The sequence below is a fragment of the Crassostrea angulata genome, chromosome 4 (genome assembly GCF_025612915.1).
Source record: "Crassostrea angulata isolate pt1a10 chromosome 4, ASM2561291v2, whole genome shotgun sequence".
Classification (NCBI taxonomy): domain Eukaryota; kingdom Metazoa; phylum Mollusca; class Bivalvia; order Ostreida; family Ostreidae; genus Magallana; species Magallana angulata.
Genome location: NC_069114.1, coordinates 46,291,182 through 46,316,261, shown reverse-complemented (window position 1 = coordinate 46,316,261; position 25,080 = coordinate 46,291,182). Strand labels below are relative to the sequence as shown.

General features: G+C 34.5%; 1 protein-coding gene across 1 annotated transcript; it reads left to right on the top strand.

Annotated features, from left to right (window-relative positions):
* Positions 1–3,095: 3,095 nt before the first annotated feature.
* Positions 3,096–24,948, top strand: LOC128180953 (centromere protein I-like). Its single transcript, XM_052849166.1, has 18 exons — positions 3,096–3,229; positions 8,587–8,721; positions 8,946–9,064; positions 9,685–9,792; positions 9,975–10,070; positions 10,292–10,381; positions 11,401–11,553; positions 11,873–12,040; positions 12,274–12,394; positions 12,749–12,837; positions 12,931–13,048; positions 13,287–13,351; positions 17,154–17,248; positions 18,642–18,795; positions 19,174–19,295; positions 22,415–22,685; positions 24,121–24,162; positions 24,383–24,948. Exons 1-18 carry the CDS (start codon positions 3,172–3,174, stop codon positions 24,503–24,505), a joined length of 2,127 nt encoding a protein of 708 aa, XP_052705126.1. The 5' UTR covers positions 3,096–3,171; the 3' UTR covers positions 24,506–24,948.
* Positions 24,949–25,080: the final 132 nt, after the last annotated feature.

The window sequence follows — 25,080 nt, the reverse complement described above, 5'->3', positions numbered from 1 at the left end:
GTATATTCCCTTCAATTTTTTTTAATTTATATATTTTAGTTTTTTGGATCGTCTTAATACTAGTTGTTTTCTTCTTTTGATCAGTGTGTAAACTACGGACTACAAAAACAAATTCATTAAAGTTGTGATTGTTTTATCAACGGTGAATTTACAATGGCACTGTTTGAAAAACTATTTTGCTCGAAGGTATATATAGTAGAAAAACTATCTACCAGTATAAGGCCTATTAATTTTTTTCAAATGACCAACATAAGGGTGTAAGGGTCAAAAATACATTGTTATATCACTTTGTATCCGGAAAAATACAAACTCTCTCTCTCTCTCTCTCTCTCTCTCTCTCTCTCTCTCTCTCTCATTCAGAAATTCAAAGGGGAGGCGGAGTGCTACCTTGTAAGTTTTTGACTGGCTAATATCTATTGTCTTTATTAAGCTATACACACTTTGTCTTTTGATTTATTTGCCTGCATATCTACTGCCATAATTTAAACCATTAATATAATGTGTGCATGTATCTGCTGGCCTTTGATACTTTTGTGTTCAGTATATTAACCATTACTTTGGGTTCTTATTTATTATGTAGGAAAGGTTAATAACCTGGGCTCAATCTTTTTTTCACACCAGCAAAAAATTAAAATATGCTCAGATCATATTACATCACCCCTGTAACCACTCTCAAGACCCGCCACGGAACCACCATTTCTAGTGTACACGTAATTATCGGCAGATACCTCTTTAAGGTGCACTGTCTGATGTAACCAGTACATTATATTTGTGTCACTTTCGATGGTGGTTCTACTTTTATATATGTTCGTATTAATTAACTTTGTCCAGAATCCAGGCTGTTTTAATCTAGGTTTTGTTATGATCGACTACGCACAACACGTATTACGGGACTCTCTCTCCCGTACAGTACTAATACTGGGCCAACCGTGAGCTTATTCTCTTGTTGTTGGACCCAGCCTCATAAAACCTCCAACAAGCCAAGACGCGTTTTAGTTTTTAGACCTTTATATAGACTTTACATGAAATATACTTTTACATGAGTTTGGTATGCATCAGCACCGAAGGTCTGATTCCAACTGACTATAATTTACAATTCAGAATAATATATAATGAACAATGGAACAACACAATGAAGGATTAACATAAGAAGTACAGATGTAAGTAAATCAATTATCAAACAGCTATTGAGTGACTCGGGACATTTTAGCAGCATGTACATAAAAGGATTAATAAGATGAAAGAAGCTTAAGTTTCAATAAACATAAACAGAAGTCAATTAAAAGATTAGCTGTCCATCACTGATTGTGCCTCAGGTGTGATTAATGCTGCGCGGAATTTATAACGTTTATAAAACAGTTGTCGAAATAGATGAAAAGTTTTTGTAACAATTAACACGAAGTCCGAAAAACATAATTTACACAATAATTAAAAATAGTCCGAAAGATTGAATTTCACACCGTGACACACGTCCTTAACAGCCAAGATATCCTGGTGTTGTGGTATCTACTTTTTAAAACATGCAGCACGTTTCACTAGATAATTGAAACGAAAAAGTAATTAATAGATTTTAAGTTTCATGTTTAAATTTGGCATGCGTATTTCTATATATTTCTTTGATACGTTTTTTCCAGGGACGTATGCACTAATGCTACGTATACGCCTGGTTCTTCTAAATGACTAAATATATTACTTCGATCGTGATTTTATCAAACTGTGCGTGCTCGAATTAAGTTATTTTTTCTTACATTGTATGTATACATTTAAAAAAAAGCTTCCCATCACTCTGTGCATTTAATACCAATATGTAAAGTATGTACAAGTATAGGACTACCTTAAGAAATAAAAATATAGGCCTTTAATATTTTATTCCCTAAAACGACGATTTCTGCTAAACCAGCTAGCCGCACGGGAGCCGTTAAACGTAAAGCCTATATCTATTGTAATAGTGAGAGAAAATAATGATATCGGCTATATCCTCCTCAGGTCAAATAATTTTGATGAATCCAAAGGGGCTCGGTTGTCGGATAATGGAATTCTTTATTATTTGTTCCCGAAGACAAAACTGAAAAAAATTAGCAATCTATATTGTATTTCTGTGTATTGCAATAAAAACATTCACTGAAACTCCAGTTTTCAATCATGTTAAAAGTGTGCATTCAGTGTTCATTAAAAAGTAATGCACAGTGAACATGGTGAACACACTTTTTAACATGACTAAACCGAGGGTTTTCGGTGATTGTTTTATTGCAGTTCACAGAAATACACATTAGATTATCAATTTTAATCATTTTTGTCTTTTTGAACAAATCATAAAGAACTCGACTATCCGACAACCGAGCCCCTATGGATGAATCTATTATTCTTTTTAATGTAATTTTTATTATGTAGCAGCGGTGTCGGAAGTAAATTGAAAATTAAGTGAGCGGGGGGGGGGGGGGGCTGGGCTAGACTTGTCAGAAGTCTTGAAAAGCAAAAAAAAAAAAAAATAAAAAAAAAATAGCCCCCCCCCCCCCGTTCCGATAATTTTGTGTAGTGACTAGTCATATCAATATTATCATTTAGCCTTTGACAAACAGGCACATCTCACCCAAAAAATTCTTGTCAAAAGAAAAAGAGTAAATTCGCAAATCATGAAAATCTCAATCCGTGAAAAGCAGGGTATAACTTCAATTTAGTCCAATCCACACTTTGCAAAAGTTGTTCCCCTTTGCGGGGTCAATCCAAAGGTCAAAAGGGAAAAACAACTTTTCCCTTCTTTATGCAACCAAATATTTGGACATCCTGTGAAGAAATCTCTTGGAATTTAATTTATTCCTTCGATGTGTGGGTTGTCCCAACTTGGGCCAATCAAAATTCACAGGGAAATGAATTCCTAAGGTAAAATGACGAAGTTACAACCCTCTAAATTACAAAGGCTACTGTGAGAAATATATGGGGGCAACTCTATGATAATTTAACTTTCAGTATATAAATTTAAGAAAAATATTTGCTGGGAGAAAAAGATGCTACGTGCCAGACAAAAGCTGCTAACGTTACTCAGTAGTATAGTTGTAAAGTAAAGCCCAATCTCAAGTTAAGAGGTCGGGTTTGGAATACCGTTAATGTTTACTTTTGGCGGCCAAATTAAATCCCAAAATGTAAAGATGTCAGTAAGAATTTCAGGCAAAAATGCCCTCTTTAGACGAAAGTAATATCTTTCAAGATACTTTAGAGTATTTTGTTAACGGTAAGTTTTGATAATCAACAATAATAAGATTTCGGTTTTGTTATTTGATCGATATATGTCGCTTTTGCTCACAGGGGCTCGTCACGAAGTTTTTTCAATCTTTTATTTCATAGTATAGAGGTGGTATATATAAAAGATTGAAAAAACTTCGTGACGAGCCCCTGTGCTTTTGCTGTTAATTAAAATAACAGTATCTCGGTAGGCGTCGGTACCTCACCGAAGGAGTCACTTCAAACATCAACACGATCAAGCCTAGCAGATTAGATACCAAAACGTTCATATTTTCCTTTTCAATGCACGGTCCCCGAAAATTTTTGGATCTAAAGAGCGATTAATCTCCCAAACTTGCAGAAAAAACTTGTTTACCGAAAACAGTCTGCGTTATATTTTGAAAAAAAAAATACACAAAATCTTATATCCTGTTTGGGATATCCCAAATGAGCTAACCCCTTTGGCCAAATGGTCCAATGATAGTGTGTATTTACTATTTAGTAGATATGGCAAGTTATAATTATATTGTATTTAGGTATATAGATTATAATAGGCTCATGCTGTACTGCCATGCTCCTACTAGCACTAGCTATAATCTGTCCCAAGATATATATGCAGCACATTTGGACGATTTTTAATAAAAATACACATACTTGTGAAAGAAGTACAATTGAAATTGTTGGAAGGGATAATTTCGAAGATAATTTCATTGACACATTATCATCTTTCACTTGGAAAAATTGACAGGAACGAAAAAAGATTCCTTTCGGAGATTTATAATAGGGAATGTTTACATCTTTTCTCCATTTGGAATATACTCGGAATACATCGTACAATTTTACAACGTTATCATCTGGGCTTGCTGCAATACAAAATCCCCATAGACATCACAATTTTTAGCATTGTATTGAAACCTGATAAGCTAACAGGGGCATTTTGACTGAGAAATCTTGAAAAAAAATTTATACTTTAGAATGAACATCGTTTGAACCCTGAGGTATTTATAAAAATCATGTAATTAGGCAAAATGTGAATCCAGGATATCTTGGGACAGAGTATAACTCAGTTGGTAAAGTGTTGATTTTTAAAGGGTCCAGAGTTCGAGCCTAGTTGTTGTTATTCCACCTCTTCTATTACAGTCCAAACCTGATATATACTGTATTTATCTTTAAAAAAAATAAATTCAATTGATACAAGCGGAGTTGGAAGTTCTACAAAGTAAACAATGTCTATGAGCTATATATGCTTGCTTGTGGATAACCTTTTAGTTTTCTACACTTTTGTTGTGCAATACAGTTTTGTGTTACCATCACTGTAGCCAATAAGATTAGAAAGAAGTATTTTGTAAAATATGGAGAGAATTTAAAAAAATATAATGGATTCTGCATGGTATATAATTATTTTACAACCAACAACCAATTCACTTACGGTACCTTAAGTTAAATTGACTGAGTACAAGATTTCCTGGGGACAAGTTCACTTAATACCTTTAAACTTGAAAAATACATCTTAAAATAAAGTGCATCAGTACTTGTTAAGGTCTTCCGTTTCCAACGGAAGACCTTTCTATTATTGTGCGGGAAAAAAATTAAGATTATTCTTATTTTTCTTTTTTTTTTTTTTTGTTTCCTAGACGCGAAATTTGAGGCTTCATATCTTGCTCATTTCTGAACGGTTTTTGCTCAAATTTTCAGGGCTAATGTACTTTACAAAACACTATCTTAAGCAATTCATAAAATGTAGAATTCCCTTTCCGTTAAAGAGTTATTCCCCTTTTAAATTTTTTTAGGGCCTTTTGTTTCCAGACAAAGGCTCCGAGACTATGATAGCAGGGAATGGGAATCCAACGAATTTGAATAACAGAGACATTGTAGTTGTGCACATCTGTTTTTGTTTTTAGATTACGTTTTTTATTTAGGAAAAGGTAGGGGGTCAAAAAACAGGATTCAAAAAAGTGCAAAAATTTAGACATGTTTTCCTTTATATCTTTTAAACAAAAAACATTTTGTTAAAACATGTAGAATAAAAGTTGTGCAAAATAGCAAGGGCTTTCATTTGACACCAATAAAAAGGGGCTGGCCCCTTAAATTAAGGGCCAATGGCCCCTAAAAAAATTTGCTTAATAACTCAAAAACGGTTAGGATTTTGATATGGCTGTCGCTGGAAAAGTTGTTTGTTGGGATCTCATGAAGGTCGTTTCAATGTTATTTTGTAAGTGATTTGTGTAGTATGAGTGTAAAAAGCTTTACATGTTAGCATGTACCTGTTTTTATTTGACAAGTTAACGAAAGACTTTGTGCGTACAACTGGCATGAAGTTACCGCAGAAAGTATGCTGGTTTATACAGGAGTTCATAAGAATATTTTCTTTTTAGAATACATGCTTTTTTTTAGGAGTTTAAGTCATTGTTGTTTAATTCTTTTAGTGCACATTCCTTAAAAACGGAAATTGGATAACAAAACATTCTTTTTCTTTTCTAGTAAAACACAAAATATGGAATGAAAAAATATATGCATTACCTTTTTGTTATAAACACCGTGCATTTAAAATCTACCTTGAATCAGAGCTGTGTGTGTACCATTACGTAAGCTCTCCCTCACCCGCGGCCGAGAAAATCTGTCACCGTGGTCGCGGCTGGACTACCTAGCGGTCAGTGGTTATCTAATACACGAGAGTTGCGTCTCTCATATATGAATTTATTTAGCCGCGAACTCAAGAATTGTTTTAGTTTTGATTACACAAAATCTTTTGTGGATTAAACGATTGGATGTCAAGTAAGAAATAGTTCATTTAATTAATAAAAGCAATGTTATTCTCTAAAGCAATAATGACATAGATCAACTGTGGGTTTTTAGTTTAAAATAAAGAACTTCTATTTGATAGAGTAAGGTCATTATACTGCAAACTTTTCAAATCTTCCTTGGTTCTGAGCTGTGCGTTTCTGTGCGTTGTACCTTTACGTAATCTATCCTTCGCCCACGGCCGAGGAGATCAGCCACGGCTGCATTACCTAGCGGTAAGCGGTTATTTAATACACAAGATTCGCACACCGCGACTTACACTTACATGCATATGAACGTGTTTGAGTTAATATAGCCGTATATACAAGAACTGTTTTAATTTTATGTTATAAAGGTTTGTCCTACTTGTATATATTTAATTAAATATTTGAGTGTAAATGAATATTAATGAACGATATTACTCCAAATCGGAAAAATCGTTAGACATAAACTAATGGTTGGTTGGTTTATGTAAACTACTTTAAAAACTGTACAATTAATGTTTTAAATCAACACCCCCCACCCCACCCCCCTCAAATATTAAACCTTTAAATAATGATCATCCCTCGCACATGGCTGAGGAGATCCGGTGCGAGTGGTTAAGTGATCCGCGGTCGGTTCGTGTTCTTCTACATGTACCTTATGACGCGTTTATGTTTCATATTTTGCACGGACACAACTTTATTTTATTATGTTTTCAACTATTATATTGGTTTAAGATAAAGTTATTTTACTTGTATAGTTGATTAAGCATTGATTTATACGATAGCGTACAAGGTAGTTTAAAAATCAAATCAAATTATAATCAAAGTTCCATTATACATGTTTGCGGTAGGTGCTAGCACGATAAAGGAATGCCCTGAATTGAGGCATTCGATGATTATTTTAGAAAATATTCACATGAGTTAAAACAACTTTAGATTAGATTCTATCGGTCACATATTAATCACTTCTGTAGTTTCATTGTGGAAGCGAACTCATTGCTGCCCCCCCCCCCCCACTCCTCCCGCCCCGCTAACAGGTGCTCGCACTGGGTTTTTTTTTTAATTGGAGAAAAGATAGCAAGATCTGTCGAAAATCATTTTTGGTGGTTTCTTCTTATGTGTAACATTTTGTTTCACTTTCCCACCCCTTTGTTTATTCGGCCAGTCTGTGTTAATTCAATTGCCGCATGCGACCGAGAATCTTGTGCCGCTTTAGCGCACACAGCTCAGAACATTTATAGCCCCAGGTCATCAATGGTTATGTAATTGAGTAACAGTTGGAAGGGTGATTTTACTACATAAAATAATAAAATCATAATATAATCTATTTGAATTGAGTACCATGCGTATAGATTCCCATAATAATTATTTTTTTTATTTCCTTTCAATGTTTACATTTAATTTTGTTCAAATAATTAATAAATTTTCTATCATTTAAATTGTGTGCTTCATCAAATTCTGATTCCGATTACCTTGAAGTCATTAATTTTCCATTGGCTTTTGACAAAAGAGAGACGCCTGACCATCCAATGAAAACAAATACACAGAGTTTGATTGACATGTTCAGCCAGGTGCAGGTCTCGCCCGATGTCCGAGGTTATGTGTGCTGCTTGTACACAGCCGAATGGTCTCAGTAAGAGTTATCGATGTAAATAGATAATAAAAATACATGCTTATCAAAACATGATCGTGCAAGTTAAAGTTGATTTAAATTTGTTCCAATAGAAATCATGTTTCGCTAACTGTATTTAATATTTTTTATGTATAGCGAATTTTAATATTGTTTCAGTACTGAAACATCGCATGAAAACGTTAAATATACGTGTACTCTGTAACTAGTCGTCTTTTAATACATATACCTTTCTTTTGTTTGTTAAAAATTCGTTCAATTTTGTTAAAGTAATGTAAAACACGGGCGCCATTTTGAAACAATTAACTTGTCAGAGAGTTCCGAATGAAATCTGATGAACGTTTCAAACGGTTCTCGCACGCTTTGCTCGAAACGATTTACACGCTTTGCCCGAAACGCTAAACGGTTTACATGAAACTCTAAAAGGTTTACACGAAACGTTTCTCGCACGTTGGCCGCACGCTTTTTTGGTGTAGAAGTACGTTTTAGGGTCTGTAAATTTTGTCAGCACGCAATTCTAAACTTGCACATAGTCTTCTAAAATTTAGAAATATTTTAATATAGAAGTTATCTTTGAGAAAAGTTTACGTGTTTTGTAGGCGAGTTCAGTTTAAAAAAGAAATACAATTCCTGACATGAATCATGAGTATATACTGTTTAATGTTTATAACAATGCTTGCTACCCTTTGAAAATTTAACTCGCCATTAAACATCTCATTTTTTAAACAATGTTTGAAACGATTACATAAACTCTGCTCGACAAATAGTTTTCCTAAAATATTTTCTTCCTTTCTTTTTTCAAAACACGTTTTATATACAGACTTTCAATCACAACACGTTTTTATAACAAAAGCAGAACTGAAAGTATAGTCATTATAATCGTAACATATATTTTCAACTCGCAGCAACAACGGAAGACCTACTCGGGGCTTTGCCACGAGCTCTGCTCTAGTTATAAAACTTTTTTGATAGGGGGGAAAATAAAGAAAAGAGGCAATGTTGAACTGTCCCTTGCCCTGAAGACTCTGGAAGATGTTTCCAAAAGTAAAGGCTTATCTCCTGAGGACATCATCAGCTTGATCAAGGTTGCTGCCAGTGGTTATCATGGTAATCTATTTTAACCTTAAAAGTTATTTTAAAAAGGGTAAAATATAAATGGTTAAATTTGTTGAAAACAAGCATTCTTTGGAAAATGTTCAATTTTCTTGTTTGAATACCTGGTATATGTGTTATCATTATTTTAAAAGCCTTATCAATGTAAAATACATGTTTGGTTTTTTTTAAATGTACTTCTTTCCTTCTAATATAAACGACACTTGTTCAAATTTCAGGTGATGTTATAAGTTGCAAGCTGATTAAATGCCTGGTTCCGGCCTCACAGTTTCCTGTGCGAGCTGTGGAGTTGGCTTTGTCCTTCATGTGTACAAGTAAACCATCCAACAAAGTACAGGCATGTTTACCACACTTTTACCAATTGACATTTTAAGAAGTATAATCATTATTTGAGCTGTCTGAAATTTTACAATTAATATTCGTTTAATTTGTAAGTTAATTAACAATAACCCACATGTGATAAGTTTCTGATGTTTGTGTCCCATGTCATTTTGTTTTAGATATGGTATTTATTTTCTTTAGCAATTTATATGTAATCAAAATAACTGACATGTCAGAGCCTTGTTTATTAAAAAAATGTCAGCATTATATCCTGACTGAAACCTGGCCACTGATAATAAAATTTCAATTGACCATTAAAGCCCATTTAAATAGCATTTTAACAAGAGCTTGGACTTTAGGAAGTTGTGTCAAACAGCAATGTGACGTAGGCCTGTCTACTTCTTTGCTGGTCACTTAGTCGTGGCTCTTTGTAATCAACAAGATTTGTCTGGTTTTTAGCCGAGACTACCAATCTATGCTTATTTCACTCGAAACCAGTGTCATTTTAACTTGTTTTGATGCAAGATATATAGTTACATCCTACTGAAAGTCCAAGGTCTTGTTAAAATGGTTCTATAAGCAATTTCTTCTTTGAAATATTTTTGATCAGTGTTTTGTATTGGATGTATATTGTAGGCTACACTTCTGAGGTTGCTAATAGCAGTGTATGACTACATAGATGAAAAGGAGACTGTCCAAAAACTAGGCTACCTGTTGTTTTATTTCATTGAGAATACTGTCCTGGTAAGCTATCAATGTTTTTGTAGAAGTTCGTGTTAGGGTTGTAATGGTCACTGGCATATACCATAAAAGTAAGCAAATATTCATGTACTTTGAGTCACAATTTTGAACTGTTTTACATTTTTGTTTCTTTTACTGTATATGCAGAGAAGTTTCTTGTGTGTTATATCTTTACTATTTTTCAGACACCATACGTCTGTCATCTGCTGTACCTGTTAACAAGGAAAGAAGATGTTCGACTTTATAGGGTCCGAAAGCTGTTGGAGCTACAAACTAAACTTGTAAAAATTCTTATCATTGACTGAGTACAATTTCAATGCAAATGAATGAAAAAGACTTTCATTATTTTCATGTTTCAATCAGCTTGACAAACAAGCATGACAACCAATGTAAACAATATATTTTTCTTTTACTATAACTATTAGTAAATTCTTCGAGAATTTGATTTTTTTAATGAATGTTTACATATCTGATTTTCCGCTATTTGTTGTTTTTTTTGCAGGGCCCACAACCCTACCTGATTGGTTTGTTGTCAATATACAAACTGTACTTTCCAAATTTGGTGTCTATAGTCATTCCTAATACTAGAAAGGTTTGAATACTTTTATTTGTGTTTGACTGTCATTAGCAAGGTTTCATCATTGTTTTGTTATGCATTGTTTTATGAATTTGTTTTTTTTAAAAGCTTCTCACCTCTCGTAAATAGGTACTGTCTGGCATATTTCTCTTTCATTACTGCTGTCCCTACAACCTCTATATTAGGCACAGACCTTTAAACAGTTCAAAGTATTTCAGCTTCAGCTTTAAGTAGACCCACAAAATCAAACATAAGGGATTTAGTACAATGTACTGATTTTCTTGCTGTTATTTTCTACTACCCTATTGATGTATGAAAGGGAAATCATTAGCAACATGCATAATCTCTTTAGAAATAAAAAGAAACAAAAGGAGCAAAATCCTGCATTCTAATAGTTTCTGTAAGTTATTTTCAATGTCAAGAATTACTCTATGAACAAAATATGAAGTAACAATAATCTTGGAAATTACAATTTTGATATTTTGTTTACTATAGGAATTAGAACAAAATATGAAGTAACAATAATCTTGAAAATTACAATTTTGATAATTTGTTCACTTTAGAAATTTATCAATCCTACAAAGCAGACTTTTCACATATTTTAAGAGAATAAAAGGTACTGTGGACCAGTAGTGATCAGGACCTTCATTATTCCCCGAATGTTTAAAGTATCTTCAGAAACAATTCAACAATATACATGTATAGTGGTAGAACATTGTCCACAAACTTAAGTATCCTCCAAATTGCATTTTTAAAAGGTGTATGTAAACAGATGCCCAGATTATTATTGAAACTAAAGGTATTTTACTTTTGAATTTTGATTGTAACTGATATATCTCTTATAGGTACCAAGCATGTCACACATGATTTGAAAACTAGTCATTGAGATTTATGTATTTGAAACTGAAACAGAAGTTTATTTCTAATGTTCAGTTATTTTCCTCCAGTTCATATTATGAGTTACTCCCCTTATCACAACTCTATTCACAGAGCAAATTCTTTTACAATTATTAAAGATTTGTTGTTCCTTTCAGCAATTTTTTCCGACCAGAGATCGACAGTGGTACGCTGTGATCAAGGAAGTACAGGAAAGGAACCAAGCTGCCGACACAGCTCACATGAAGTCGTCCCTGGAATTATCGGAGAAGCTACAGGCTGCTGAACTCTCCATGCTTCATGGAATACCGGTCAGGAAAGTAGTTCAAAACTAGCAGAACACATGTACTTACGTAATGTTTGTAACAATTCCTGATTGTCACTGTAACTTAGTTGGTCATTATTATTAGAAGTCCATCACAAAAAAATGTAAGATTTATCAAAGTATGTTTATTGCATGAATAATGAATTTTTAGATAAAACTCCTTGTGAAACAGAGTTAAAATGTAATAAGGAACTTTTATATTAGTGATTTTAAAATGGGTATGCCCCTTTTGCTTTGGTAGTTCCTGAATCCAAGTAATTATATGATTCTTGTATACACAGTCAACAGCTGTATATTGTTTGCAGCCTGCAAAGAGAAGAAAGGTGGATCCAATTCCAGTGGTGCACTCAAGCAGTTCCAAACTGACCGTCAAGCTGTCCAGTCGACTGATGGCTATGCTGGAGGAGAAACCGCTGCCCTTCATCCAAATACAAAACATTGAAACCTTGTTAAAGAATCCAGACAGAGTAGAGGTATCTAGCCGGAAGTCTTTTTGTTTGTCAGAAGGTTGTAACATGTACAGTCTGGACTGTCATACTAAGAAGAATTATGTTTTACACTATTTGTAGAAATACTTTACATGAACACTTGATGAAATTTCTTGACTCAGTAGAGGCAAATGGAACAAAGTCTGGTGCTAATCGAGATATTTGTAAAAATATTAACAAATGCATAAGACTTTATGAGAGCTTTGTGCTGTTTCTAGTTGCCGAGTCAGATGGGAGCTGCTCTCCGGAGTCCCTTACTGCAATGCTTCATGTCTTACAATGCTGACCCTCTCATGACGAGTCGATTCTCTTACTGGATCCAGGACACTCTGTGTGAGAGTAAGTCTCTCTCTCTCTCTCTCTCTCTCTCTCTCTCTCTCTCAATATGTGTTGCATTCTGATTTTTTAGACATTTAATTTTACTAGACATAGCTACATGTATGCCAGATTACAAACAAATGTACCTTATATGTGCATTGTACAAGTATACAAAATTTTCTGTGCAGTCATTCTTTGGACCAAGAAAATTATTTAAAAGATGCATCACTACTCAGGTGATGATTTTGGCCCATGAGTCTTTGTTTAGTTTTTAAACATGTTTGTTTATCTTATAAAATGTATGCATAATATGTGTATTTTTATTACTAATTGTAACAAACACCATTAAAAATATCCCTCTTTGACTCTTTGTAGAATTACTATATAGCACTCAAACTCCAGCCTGCTTCCCAGAAATTGAGTCCATACTGAAGAAATTGATACAGTTCACTGAATTTATTCAGGTACATGTAGATTTCAAAAACACACATGTAATTTTACACAGTCAAGAGATTCCTAAAATAATGTTTGCAATTGTCTTCTTTTTCTTTTAACAGGAAGGCATACCAGTGGTAGATAAGGTCTTGTTTCGATATCTTCAGATCTGGAACGGACTTGATTTCAGACAAGAAATCTTCAGACTTGTGTCTAGGTGTAGACTCTATCCTTTTTCAGGTTTGTAGCTTTTCTTGATTTGTATTCATTGAAGATAATTTTAAATTACACACTTCAGTAGGAGAATATTAGTTCAATTCATTGGTACAGAGGTTTCCTAATCTATTTCACTTATAAAAACTATATGTAGCTCTACTTTTTTCTCTAGATCTTCATGTACTAATTTTGTCAATAATCTTACTAAAACAAACATACTCTGCCCTTTCCTTGAATTCTGCATACATGACTTATTTTTCAGTGTTGAATGAGAACATTTTAGAGCCTCTAAGGAAGCTGTTTGTCAGAACATCAGTGTTCATTAAGGTCAGTTTACATTTCAAAAAATCACATTACAGTGAAATAGAACTAAAATTGAATAGAAATAAGGTGTTTATCGAAAAAATGTCATCTAAACTTGTCACAAAGTTCCCTATCCTGAGGTAAAATGGATTTAAAATGAAATGAAGAATTAAACAATGAATGTATGGTGAATGTCTTAAATAACAAACCGCTGAACAATATAATCCAAATTTACATGTTAAGAATAGAAACGTAAAAATTATAAATTTAAATTTAACGGGAAAATCATTTTAAAAGTATGAATGTTTATGTTATAACTATGTAAGCATCCAGATATAACAGAGATTCAAGCTTAGCTACACTGAACAGGTCCACTTGTTTTCTGGCTGTTGCTGAAACATGAATTGTCTGATGGTTAAGTTTTATCTGCCACACATGTTAGCAGGGTTTTATAACTAAACTTGGAATCTTTCAGTTCTTAAAGGGGCATGGTCACGATTTTGGTAAAAAATTATTTTCTCGATTTTAATGTTTACAATGCTTCAGTAAGGCATTTTTAACAAGCAACCAAAATTTGAGTGTCATTTGTTGAGTTATAAACGAAATACAGAGCTTAAATTTCTTCGCTGTGTAAACAAAGCTTTTGTTTACATTTTGAATGTTGAAGTAAAAATTCCAGTTTTAGACTTTAAATGCATGCGTTATTCATTAGGAACTGTTTATTTATGCTTAAAATGAATAAGAAGATAGACAAATCAGCTTGAAAAAGAATTTTACTGGTATATTGAACCTATGTAAACAAAAACAGAGCACGAGCCTTGTTTACATGAAGAAGAATTACGAGCCCTGTATCTTGCTTAAAACTCATTGACTGGCACCGAAAGTTCATTTGATCATCAAAAATACATTTCTAAAGCATTGTAAATAATAAAAACAGAAAAATTTTTTTTTACCAAAATCGTGACCATGTCCCTTTAAGGGGGCTGGGTGGTTAACGGATTAACCATCAGATCAACTTTAAATTTTTAGAAATGATGTTTTAAGCTATAAACTTTTATATGTTAATTCCATATACAGTACAATTATATTTTGGCCTTAAAATTAGAACATTTTCTGCTATCTTTATATAGAGATCAATATAGCCTAGAGATGGCCAAGACCATTGGGTCTTCTTGATAGTCCTTATACAGGCCCAGCCCACATCAAAAATATAGCATACCTTGTTTATTTTGTGCTTTGGAAATATTTGTACTTTTATTGGCGTGAGGTATAAAAAGTAACATTTTACAGGCTTGTCTTTAAAAATTGAAGTTGAAGGAAGAAATAAAAAAGTAGAAGGGGGTTTGGGGGTCTTGCTTATAGCTACATTGTGTTGAAATGCAAAAATAGCCGGGTAATTCAGGCATTATAGGCAGGGGATTTCCCCGCCTTCCGGGTCTTAGAGACAACCCTGATTTTAACAAGTGTGTGATAGTCTTATTATACATAAAACCCTTAATTGCAGCCATTGATATCACTCATACACTTACCAGATGTTTCAATGCCTCTCCCACTTAACTAAAAAGCAAATCACCGAGTACTGAAGGAAATTACAAAACTTTTGGACAAAAAATGGATAATGCAAAAACTGTTTTTGTAAATTGTTCTAAATTGTGTTATTCTTGTGAAATACACTACAGTTAAATTGGCAAAGTGACACCAGATGTAAAGTCCTTCTCTCACATCAGAGTCTGCTATATTTGCTTGAGATCAATGGGATATGAATTCTTTTCACTTTATCAATTGTCCAAATTAATTTATTATTCACTCCAGAGGCAACAAATTGTACCATTCTTTAAAAATTTTTTTATTTACTTTTGTTTATGCTTCTACAGGGTACATATTCAGGATTTGCAATAGAAACAATGTCTTTTGTCATGTCAGATTATCAGGACTATAAATGTTTAGGAATGAAATTTGATATACTATTTCATTTAAAATTTTCAAAGCATTTTCCTTCAGCATAATAGAAGGACTTGCCTATCTCCAGCAATTTTCAGCAATCTTAATGCTTTTGCTTTTATTTATTTCAAAATTGGCAAGGCAGACTTAGGCATTCTTTGTCCCTTTGAAAGAACAGGGCTGTGTTTTACAGAAGAACTTACGACTTACGACCAAATTACTGAATGCTAATTAGTCACCTAGTAATCAATGATTTATTCTTATGGTTGGACAATATAATGGTTTTATGTCAATTTTGTTCTCTAAAGGTCAATCTGATTAAAATCAGATCCTCGATGCTCCCGTTTTAATGATGTGTTGCTACGAGGCGACACATCATTAAAACGGGAGCATCGAGGATCTGATTTTAATCAGATTGTCTAAAGATCATCTTACGAGACAATAAATATTTACGACTTTGTCGTAAGTTCTTTTGTAAAATGCAGCCCTGGATAGTAACAAAATTCATTTTGAATGAATGTGGAAAGTTGGGTTTTCACAAATTGTTGCATTGCCAGCAGGTTAGGAAACTTCCAGATAAGTCAGTCCACAGGTCTAGCTACACAAAATTACCAGTCTTGATTATTTATCTATTTACTAAATAAGCTGACTGGGTTTACTGTGTCACTGCTAATCTACTTTTTATTTTTCTTTCATCTTTGGAAACACAAAGCCAGTGTCCTATATGATCCAAGAATCCTAAATGAGATTGGTTGAAGGTTACCAATTATTTTTTTCTGTAAAGTAGTCAGAGTTCAGGCCCCAGAGCGGGGCCAATGGGGACATAAAATGTTCTATACTCCCATTTATATTTGAGAAAAGTTAAATAAATGCATGATTATGATGTCCATGAAGCCTTCTACCAAAATTGTGAAATTCATAGCCCCTGGGTCAGGAGTTCAGGCCCTAGGGCAGGGTCAGTATGGAGAAAATTTCCTAATCTTTATCCACAGTAGGGGAATCCCTCCACAAAAATTGTGAAATCATGGCTTGTTTCTGTGGTTCAGGCCCTAAGCGGGGCCAATATGGCCATATAATGAAAACGTATTTAATCTTAGAGAATCTTCCTCTCTTCATCCACAAAAGGGGGAGATAAACTGAATGCATGGTTATGATATTCATGAAACCCTCTACCTAAATTGTGACTTGTTGGTTAGGGGTTTAGGACCCTTGGGTAGGGCAAATATCATGGCTATATAATGAAAAGGTATTGAATTTTATAATAGCTTCTTCTGTACTTTCATAGTAATATTGGGGATAAATTAAATGCATTGTTAATATGTTCATAGTGAACTGTTCTTATATTGTGAAATTCACTGCCCACAGGAGTTGAAGCTTTTTTATTTTTTTTTTTGGGGGGGGGGGCAAATGTGGCCATATAGTGAACATGTAATAATTTTTAAGTCACTTGAGTCACTAAGGTAACCTTATGCTGCTATATTTAAGGAAGTCTACTTTAATTTTCTGTGCATTATATGCTTGTAGAAATAAAATGTATGCAAGTTGTGTGCATTAAAAGCTATTATTAATAAAAGTGTATATTATTAAAGATTGCCAATTATTAAAGGCCTGCAGGTCCCTTTTTACTAAAAGTTTATGAATTTTGGCACCTGGAGCTAGAATATAAATAATCTGAGACTTCTCTGACTCTTGCCCCGCCCCCTCTTTTATAGATAAATGTTTTTTAAACATCAAATTCGGATTAGGGTTTAAACTCCAAAATGAAGCTTTTAAAAATGCAAAAGTGAGACCCTCTACCAGATCAGTCTAAGGGCTATGGTACTCAGGTGACCATCAAGGCCTGTTGGCTTCTTGTTTGCATTAACTCCCCCTTTTTTTTGTGAAGTGCCAGGTGATGCTGTGTTTGACCCAGCTTTTACAGAACTATGCGATGGTGGAAATCCCAAGATACAATCAGAAATATCCGGAGGCTAAGCCAGGGTGAGTATTGATCTGAGGATGGCCCTTTATATTCACTTCATTCAAGCCCAAGATTTCTGTCAAATAAATCAGTGGTTATGTAATATTTACATATGTTTGTGTGGACATTTCTATTAAAGAAGATAATCATTATAGTCCCATGCTTTTAGCATAACTGACAGTTTTGAGTATACAGGAACTGTTCAATTCATTAACACATTTTAAGATTAGAGTCTTGAATCAATGACAAGAATGCATTGCCCTTGAGAAGTCTGTGTTTATATCTACTTAATGACAATACTGGTGTCATCTTGGTGTGATAAAATAAATAGAGGCATTAACCGCACCAAATATATACTGTATTGGGAACAATAATGTGCTCCCAACATGCAAAAGGTTTTAATAATTTTACATTTTGTAGTTAAATTGGCTGTACAGAAATGCAAATCAGGCAATTATCATATTTAAAGGATCCTAATTAACTTTGAAGACATTAAAAACTTCAAAGGTTTTGTGTGAGCCATATGGTAATTTCTTAAGTAGGCATTTGTAAATAAGAGCATTTGAACCAATATAAACTAAAAAACATTTGAAATGAAATGCTTTATGCTTCACAGATGTTTCAGTATCCAAATGCATTATGCTCTACAGATATTTCAGTACTCCTCTCAATTGAGGTCCTTTTAGAATAAAGTGGTATTCATATTACAAATGAACACAATTAGTTTTTAGGGTCATATCAAAATGTTATTAAAAAGAAAATTCAAGAAGATAATTATTCTAGATATCAAAAATGGAAAAATTGATTTTAAATAAAATTTGAGCTCATATTGTATCTTTGTCCTTTTATATTCATAATCATTCACACATTTTAAAAATGTAAGTATTTACATATTCAATAGGGTAAAAAAATGAAAAAGTGATGTTATGCCAATAAAATGATGTTTCCAGAAGTTGAAGTTATCTTCACACTAAGGCAATAACCTGTACATGCATCATAATCCATGGAGACTACTGGTATATAATTTATTCATGGACTGCCTTTACTTACAAGTTAAACTCCAAAATTTTGTCAGTATGTTTATAGTCCATGCAGTAAATTACATTGACCTAGAAGATGAAAAATTTAATAGCATAAAAAGTGAGATATTTTCTCATTTTTGTTACAAAATTATAGTCCATGCTTTAAGTTATATTAACACCAAATAAAATGAATTTAAAAATATGTGTGATTGTATAGATATGGTGGGATTTTTTCTTGTACGTTTCAAACACTCTTGTTACAAAATTATAATGATCCCCATTAGGTTGAATGAATTGACAGTACCATGTATTATAGGGGTTTTTAATTCCATTGTAGTTACATGACAGCTAACTGAAGGGGGGAATGATGATTTATATTTGATTTTGACAGAATCTCGGTGTTTGAGGACGACATTGGTATGTTTGACCCCCTGACCTCAGTGATAGAGCTGATTGGCTATGTGGATAGACTGGCCAGTGTGGGACTGGCGCTGGAAAACGATCACAACATCCTTCTCCACTTCACACTCAGCTTCTACGAGTTGGTAAATGTCACTCATGCACTCACCTGTTTATCTTTGTCATTATCTATACCATGTAAAGACATATCTTATCTTTTCATGGTCTTTATCATGTTAAGATATCATGCTCACAAAACATGCAATGCTTGTCAAGTTTATTGTAATAATTTTATCATGCAAATTGCCTTAGTATTTTGGATCCATGTCAAACTTGTGGTGAAAGTCATGATCTCTATAATAATGCGTTTTTTGGTTTGGTTTTTTTTTTTTCGTTGGTTGTTTGTTTGTTTTTTTTTCTGGTTGTTTTTTTTTTTGGGGGGGGGGGAGAGTATCTTGAATGGTTTTTATCATGAAGTGTACAATAAGCCTTATTGAAATCTTGACTGCCACATTTTACTCCAGGTGTCCACGCTGCATGCCAGATATGGCCTTCCGTTTGTGTATTTGCCCAGTCGACACATGATCAGAGCTCTTCTGTGTGACAACGCCACGGGTCCTGCTAGACTGTGTGGAGTTATTAACAGGTAGGATGACTGTATCAGTCAATGTGGAGTTATAAACAGGTAGGATGACTGTATTAGTCTGTGTGGAGTTATAAACAGGTAGGATGACTGTATCAGTCTGTGTGGAGTTATAAACAGGTAGGCCGACTGTATCAGACTGTGTGGAGTTATATACGGGTAGGGTGACTGTATCAGACTGTGTGGAGTTGTTAACAGGTAGGATGACTGTATCAGTCTGTGTGGAGTTGTTAACAGGTAGGGTGACTGTATCAGTCTGTGTGGAGTTATAAACAGGTAGGGTGACTGTATCAGTCAATGTGGAGTTATAAACAGGTAGGATGACTGTATCAGTCTGTGTGGAGTTATAAACAGGTAGGATGACTGTATCAGACTGTGTGGAGTTATTAACAGGTAGGGTGACTGTATCAGTCTGTGTGGAGTTATAAACAAGTAGATTGACTGTATCAGACTGTGTGGAGTAATTAACAGGTAGGGTGACTGTATCAGTCAGTATCAGTCTGTGTGGAGTTATAAACAGGTAGGATGACTGTATCAGTCAATGTGGAGTTATAAACAGGTAGGATGATTGTATCAGACTGTGTGGAGTTATAAACAGGTAGGGTGACTGTATCAGACTGTGTGGAGTTATTAACAGGTAGGGTGACTGTATCAGACTGTGTGGAGTTATTAACAGGTAGGATGACTGTATCAGTCAATGTGGAGTTATTAACAGGTAGGATGACTGTATCAGTCTGTGTGGAGTTATAAACAGGTAGGATGACTGTATCAGACTGTGTGGAGTTATTAACAGGTAGGGTGACTGTATCAGTCTGTGTGGAGTTATAAACAAGTAGGGTGACTGTATCAGACTGTGTGGAGTTATTAACAGGTAGGGTGACTGTATCAGTCAGTGTGGAGTTATTAACAGGTAGGGTGACTGTATCAGTCTGTGTGGAGTTATAAACAGGTAGGATGACTGTATCAGTCTGTAGGGAGTTATTAACAGGTAGGGTGACTGTATCAGACTCTGTGGAGTTATTAACAGGTAGGGTGACTGAATCAGACTGTGTGGAGTTATTAACAGGTAGGAAGACTGTATCAGTCAATGTGGAGTTATAAGCAGGTAGGATGACTGTATCAGTCTGTGGGGAGTTATGAACAGGTAGGATGACTGTATCAGTCAATGTGGAGTTATAAACAGGTAGGATGACTGTATCAGTCTGTGTGGAGGTATTAACAGGTAGGGTGACTGTATCAGTAAATGTGGAGTTATAAACAGGTAGGGTGACTGTATCAGTCTTTGGGGAGTTATTAACAGGTAGGATGACTGTATCAGTCTGTGGGGAGTTATAAACAGGTAGGATGACTGTATCAGACTGTGTGGAGTTATAAACAGGTAGGATGACTGTATCAGTCTGTGGGGAGTTATAAACAGGTAGGATGACTGTATCAGACTGTGTGGAGTTATAAACAGGTAGGGTGACTGTATCAGTCTTTGGGGAGTTATTAACAGGTAGGGTGACTGTATCAGTCTGTGGGGAGTTATTAACAGGTAGGGTGACTGTATCAGACTGTGTGGAGTTTTTAACAGGTAGGGTGACTGTATCAGTCAGTGTGGAGTTATGAACAGGTAGGATGACTGTATCAGTCAATGTGGAGTTATAAACAGGTAGGATGACTGTATCAGTCTGTGGGGAGTTATAAACAGGTAGGGTGACTGTATCAGACTGTGTGGAGTTATAAACAGGTAGGGTGACTGTATCAGTCTTTGGGGAGTTATTAACAGGTAGGGTGACTGTATCAGTCTGTGGGGAGTTATTAACAGGTAGGGTGACTGTATCAGTCTGTGGGGAGTTTTTAACAGGTAGGGTGACTGTATCAGTCAGTGTGGAGTTATAAACAGGTAGGATGACTGTATCAGTCTGTGGGGAGTTATAAACAGGTAGGATGACTGTATCAGACTGTGTGGAGTTATAAACAGGTAGGGTGACTGTATCAGTCTTTGGGGAGTTATTAACAGGTAGGGTGACTGTATCAGTCTGTGGGGAGTTATTAACAGGTAGGGTGACTGTATCAGACTGTGTGGAGTTTTTAACAGGTAGGGTGACTGTATCAGTCAGTGTGGAGTTATGAACAGGTAGGATGACTGTATCAGTCAATGTGGAGTTATAAACAGGTAGGATGACTGTATCAGTCTGTGGGGAGTTATAAACAGGTAGGGTGACTGTATCAGACTGTGTGGAGTTATAAACAGGTAGGGTGACTGTATCAGTCTTTGGGGAGTTATTAACAGGTAGGGTGACTGTATCAGTCTGTGGGGAGTTATTAACAGGTAGGGTGACTGTATCAGACTGTGTGGAGTTTTTAACAGGTAGGGTGACTGTATCAGTCAGTGTGGAGTTATGAACAGGTAGGGTGACTGTATCAGTCATTGGGAGTTATAAACAGGTAGGATGACTGTATCAGACTGTGTGGAGTTATTAACAGATAGGGTGACTGTATCAGTCAGTGAGGAGTTATGAACAGGTAGGATGACTGTATTAGTCAATGTGGAGTTATAAACAGGTAGGATGACTGTATCAGTCTGTGTGGAGTTATAAACAGGTAGGATGACTGTATCAGTCAATGTGGAGTTATAAACAAGTAGGATGACTGTATCAGTCAGTGTGGAGTTATTAACAGGTAGGGTGACTGTATCAGTCAGTGTGGAGTTATTAACAGGTAGGGTGACTGTTTCAGTCAGTGGAGATAATGCCCCCTTATTGATGGCAGGGGATATAGTGTTAACACTTTCTGTCTCTTCTCCCTTGTGCTCCCTTCTTCTGCCCTGCCATCATAGCAGTTTTTTTACTGTGCTTGCAAGCATTGAGCTTGATTTTGATATATGGAATTTTATTTGTGTCACAAGTTAGAGATTTTGTTTTTTACTTAAATGAACATGTTTTCAAGACAACCTTTCCAAAGAGAGAAATGCATTATACCATTAATATAAATTTTAAGGGGATATTCTATCTTTCATTTATATCATTTCTACAGTTTTTCCTGTAGAAGGGAGGGCGGTGTTCTGCTTTCCTCATATCACTAAATGTGATTGTTTCCATTTGGTCAACCCTTGTAACTGGGTATGTTCTATTTATTAGCTATAAGAGTAACTGTCAGATGTTGAAGGATGACGCGACCAATAATGAGATAGAAATCCCAGGATACCAGAAGAAGGAGACGATTCATAGCCTCAACATCCTCATCCTGGACCTCTGTGATTCTCTGTGGAGAAGGAAGGCCTTCAGTCACGGCAGAAATGACTCCTATCTGAACTTTGACCTGGAGCATCTGGCCACAGAAGCCAGTGATGGACTCTCTCTGTACCTGCATCAGGCCTTCCTGCCTTTCGCTTTGTTATTTCTGAAGGAGGTGAGCTCTTTAACCAGTAATGTTGCTCTTATATCTGTATTCTGTTTGTAAGGCCACATGAAATTAATTTTCGATTTTCATCCCCGCCCGCCCCTCTGAAAATTGCCCGCCCCGATGCATTTTATTTTATTTTGAAATTTTGAAGAAAAAAAGTTGTGTGGGGAAAAAAATTGAGGGGAAAAAATCGGGCTTAGTATATAAAAAATTCAAAACATTTTATTGACTGCCTAAGCATGTGGATTATCGATTCCAGTCATGTTAGTTATCATAAGGATACAAATGTCTTTATGCATTAACAGCTAAGATGAAATAAAATGGAATTAAGATGGGCTTTTGTACTCATATTAGCAATAACAATTTAGGTGTTTAGAGCAGTTGTTGTTTCTAGAACATGAACTAGGAAAAAGGTGTCTTTAGGAAAATAAATAAAATCCGCCCACCCACCCCATATTTTTTGCAAATCAGGATGAAAATCTAAATATTAATTTTATGTGGCCTAAGGTGATTTTTAAATCAGCTCCACTATTCAATCACTTGCACCAGAATTGGTATGGACCTGTGCACTTACTAGAATAATAAATCCACAGCATAAAATAATAAATTCTTTTTTAAAAAAAATGAGAATATTGTTAATGTTACTGGGTATCAATTAAAAGAAGAACAACATTTATTTATGATTTGTAGAAAAAAATTGCCACCTAAGATGAATGAACATGGTGTATTTACATCTTTATTGATCACTACAAGGTTCATCAGCACTTGGAGAATTTTTAAAACTATTCTTAACATTTCATTGGCACAACAGGAGTAATGACACATGTTTCAGACAGAATTGATTTTAAACAGACCTATAGTCAACAAATATTTAGCATTAGTCTGTTCTCCTGGATTGAAGACAAAGTTTACCTAAATAAGATCAATTAATCTGTGTGTGGCAAAATTCGTTGCGTCAGATTTTTTATCCAGAAAATTAAATCATCTGTGACACAGTATGTGTGTTAAACAAGCAGTGGTCTCTCATCTGATTCCAAGAGAAGCAGAATTTATATCAATTCATACTCATATGATGTTTATTTAAATAATTTTTTTTCATGTCATAATTTTTCTGAACAAAAATTTTAGTGTAGGGAGCGACATTGAGCCTTAGAAGCTTTGTATCAAGCTAAATTAAATTAGAGACAGTTGTGAAAAAAGGGGAGGAGTTAGACAGTACTACTATACTTGAATTGAAACTTCATGTATTAAATTTTTTTTCACAATTAACTGTAAACTGTCTTAACATGGTTACACTCAATGACCTATAAGGTAACGTACTATTCATTTTGTAGAAGTTTTTTTCTTAAATGGTAATTATTGTGTGATTATTGTCTGATGTATTTGATTCAGTGTAAGTTTAGGTGTGGATCTAATATTCATCATATCCTTTGTATTTCAGACACAGCCAAAAGAAGATATTGGTCATCCAAAAGGAATCAAAGTAAGAGACTAAATTAAAAGTACCTTTATTTTTTTTTTTAATTTCCTAAAGACTTTTCAAGATCTAGATGCATGCAGCCAATTATATTATTGCAGCACTCAGTTAAGAATATATGTTTATTAATGAAATAATTGCAGAGTTCTTATCATCACAATTTTCACATCTTAAAATCTTAAAATCACATCTGAATGTTTTAATGAAGTTTATTTCTCTTACATAGAATGTTCGGGACATGTTTATGGAGTTTTTGCAAAGGGAAAACATTGGTGAAATAAAGGATTTTATTTTAAACACAATTACACGATACAGGAACTCAACTTCGGACACCAAGAACAAAGTCTAGCTAACCTCACCATTCATCACTAAATTCGTTTCTTGGAGGTGGAAACATCATAACCGTCTGGGGACAATTCTTTAAAAATTGTGAACAAATAGCTTAACGATGAATGAGAGTTTAGATATTAAGATATTATCATAATATTTCCAGTCAATATTTATTAGTTTATTTTTTAGTTGGTCGGTTTATGATAATGCCTTGTTGTTGCCACACAAGCTAAGAAAATCTTTGTGCTAACCTGATCTTGTAATGGGTAGACAAAAATCAAATGCTTGTTGTCCATTGTATTACATCAAGTTTTACCTTTTTTTTCATATTGTTACACTACCTGAAAGAAACACTATTGATATAAATTTTCAGGTGCTTTTGATCATGTGCCTATTTATTCTTTGAATCTCATTTTAATAAATGTACAGTGAATCCCATTTCACTCGTTTTTTGGGGTTTTTTTTAAACTATCGTACACCTCCAATTGTATGGGTTAAGAACAATTCAAGTATTGCTTTTAAAAGTATCTACGGAATATTATGCTTTCTATGTGATTTTAATTTGCCAAATTCTGTATTCCCATTTGGTTTTTG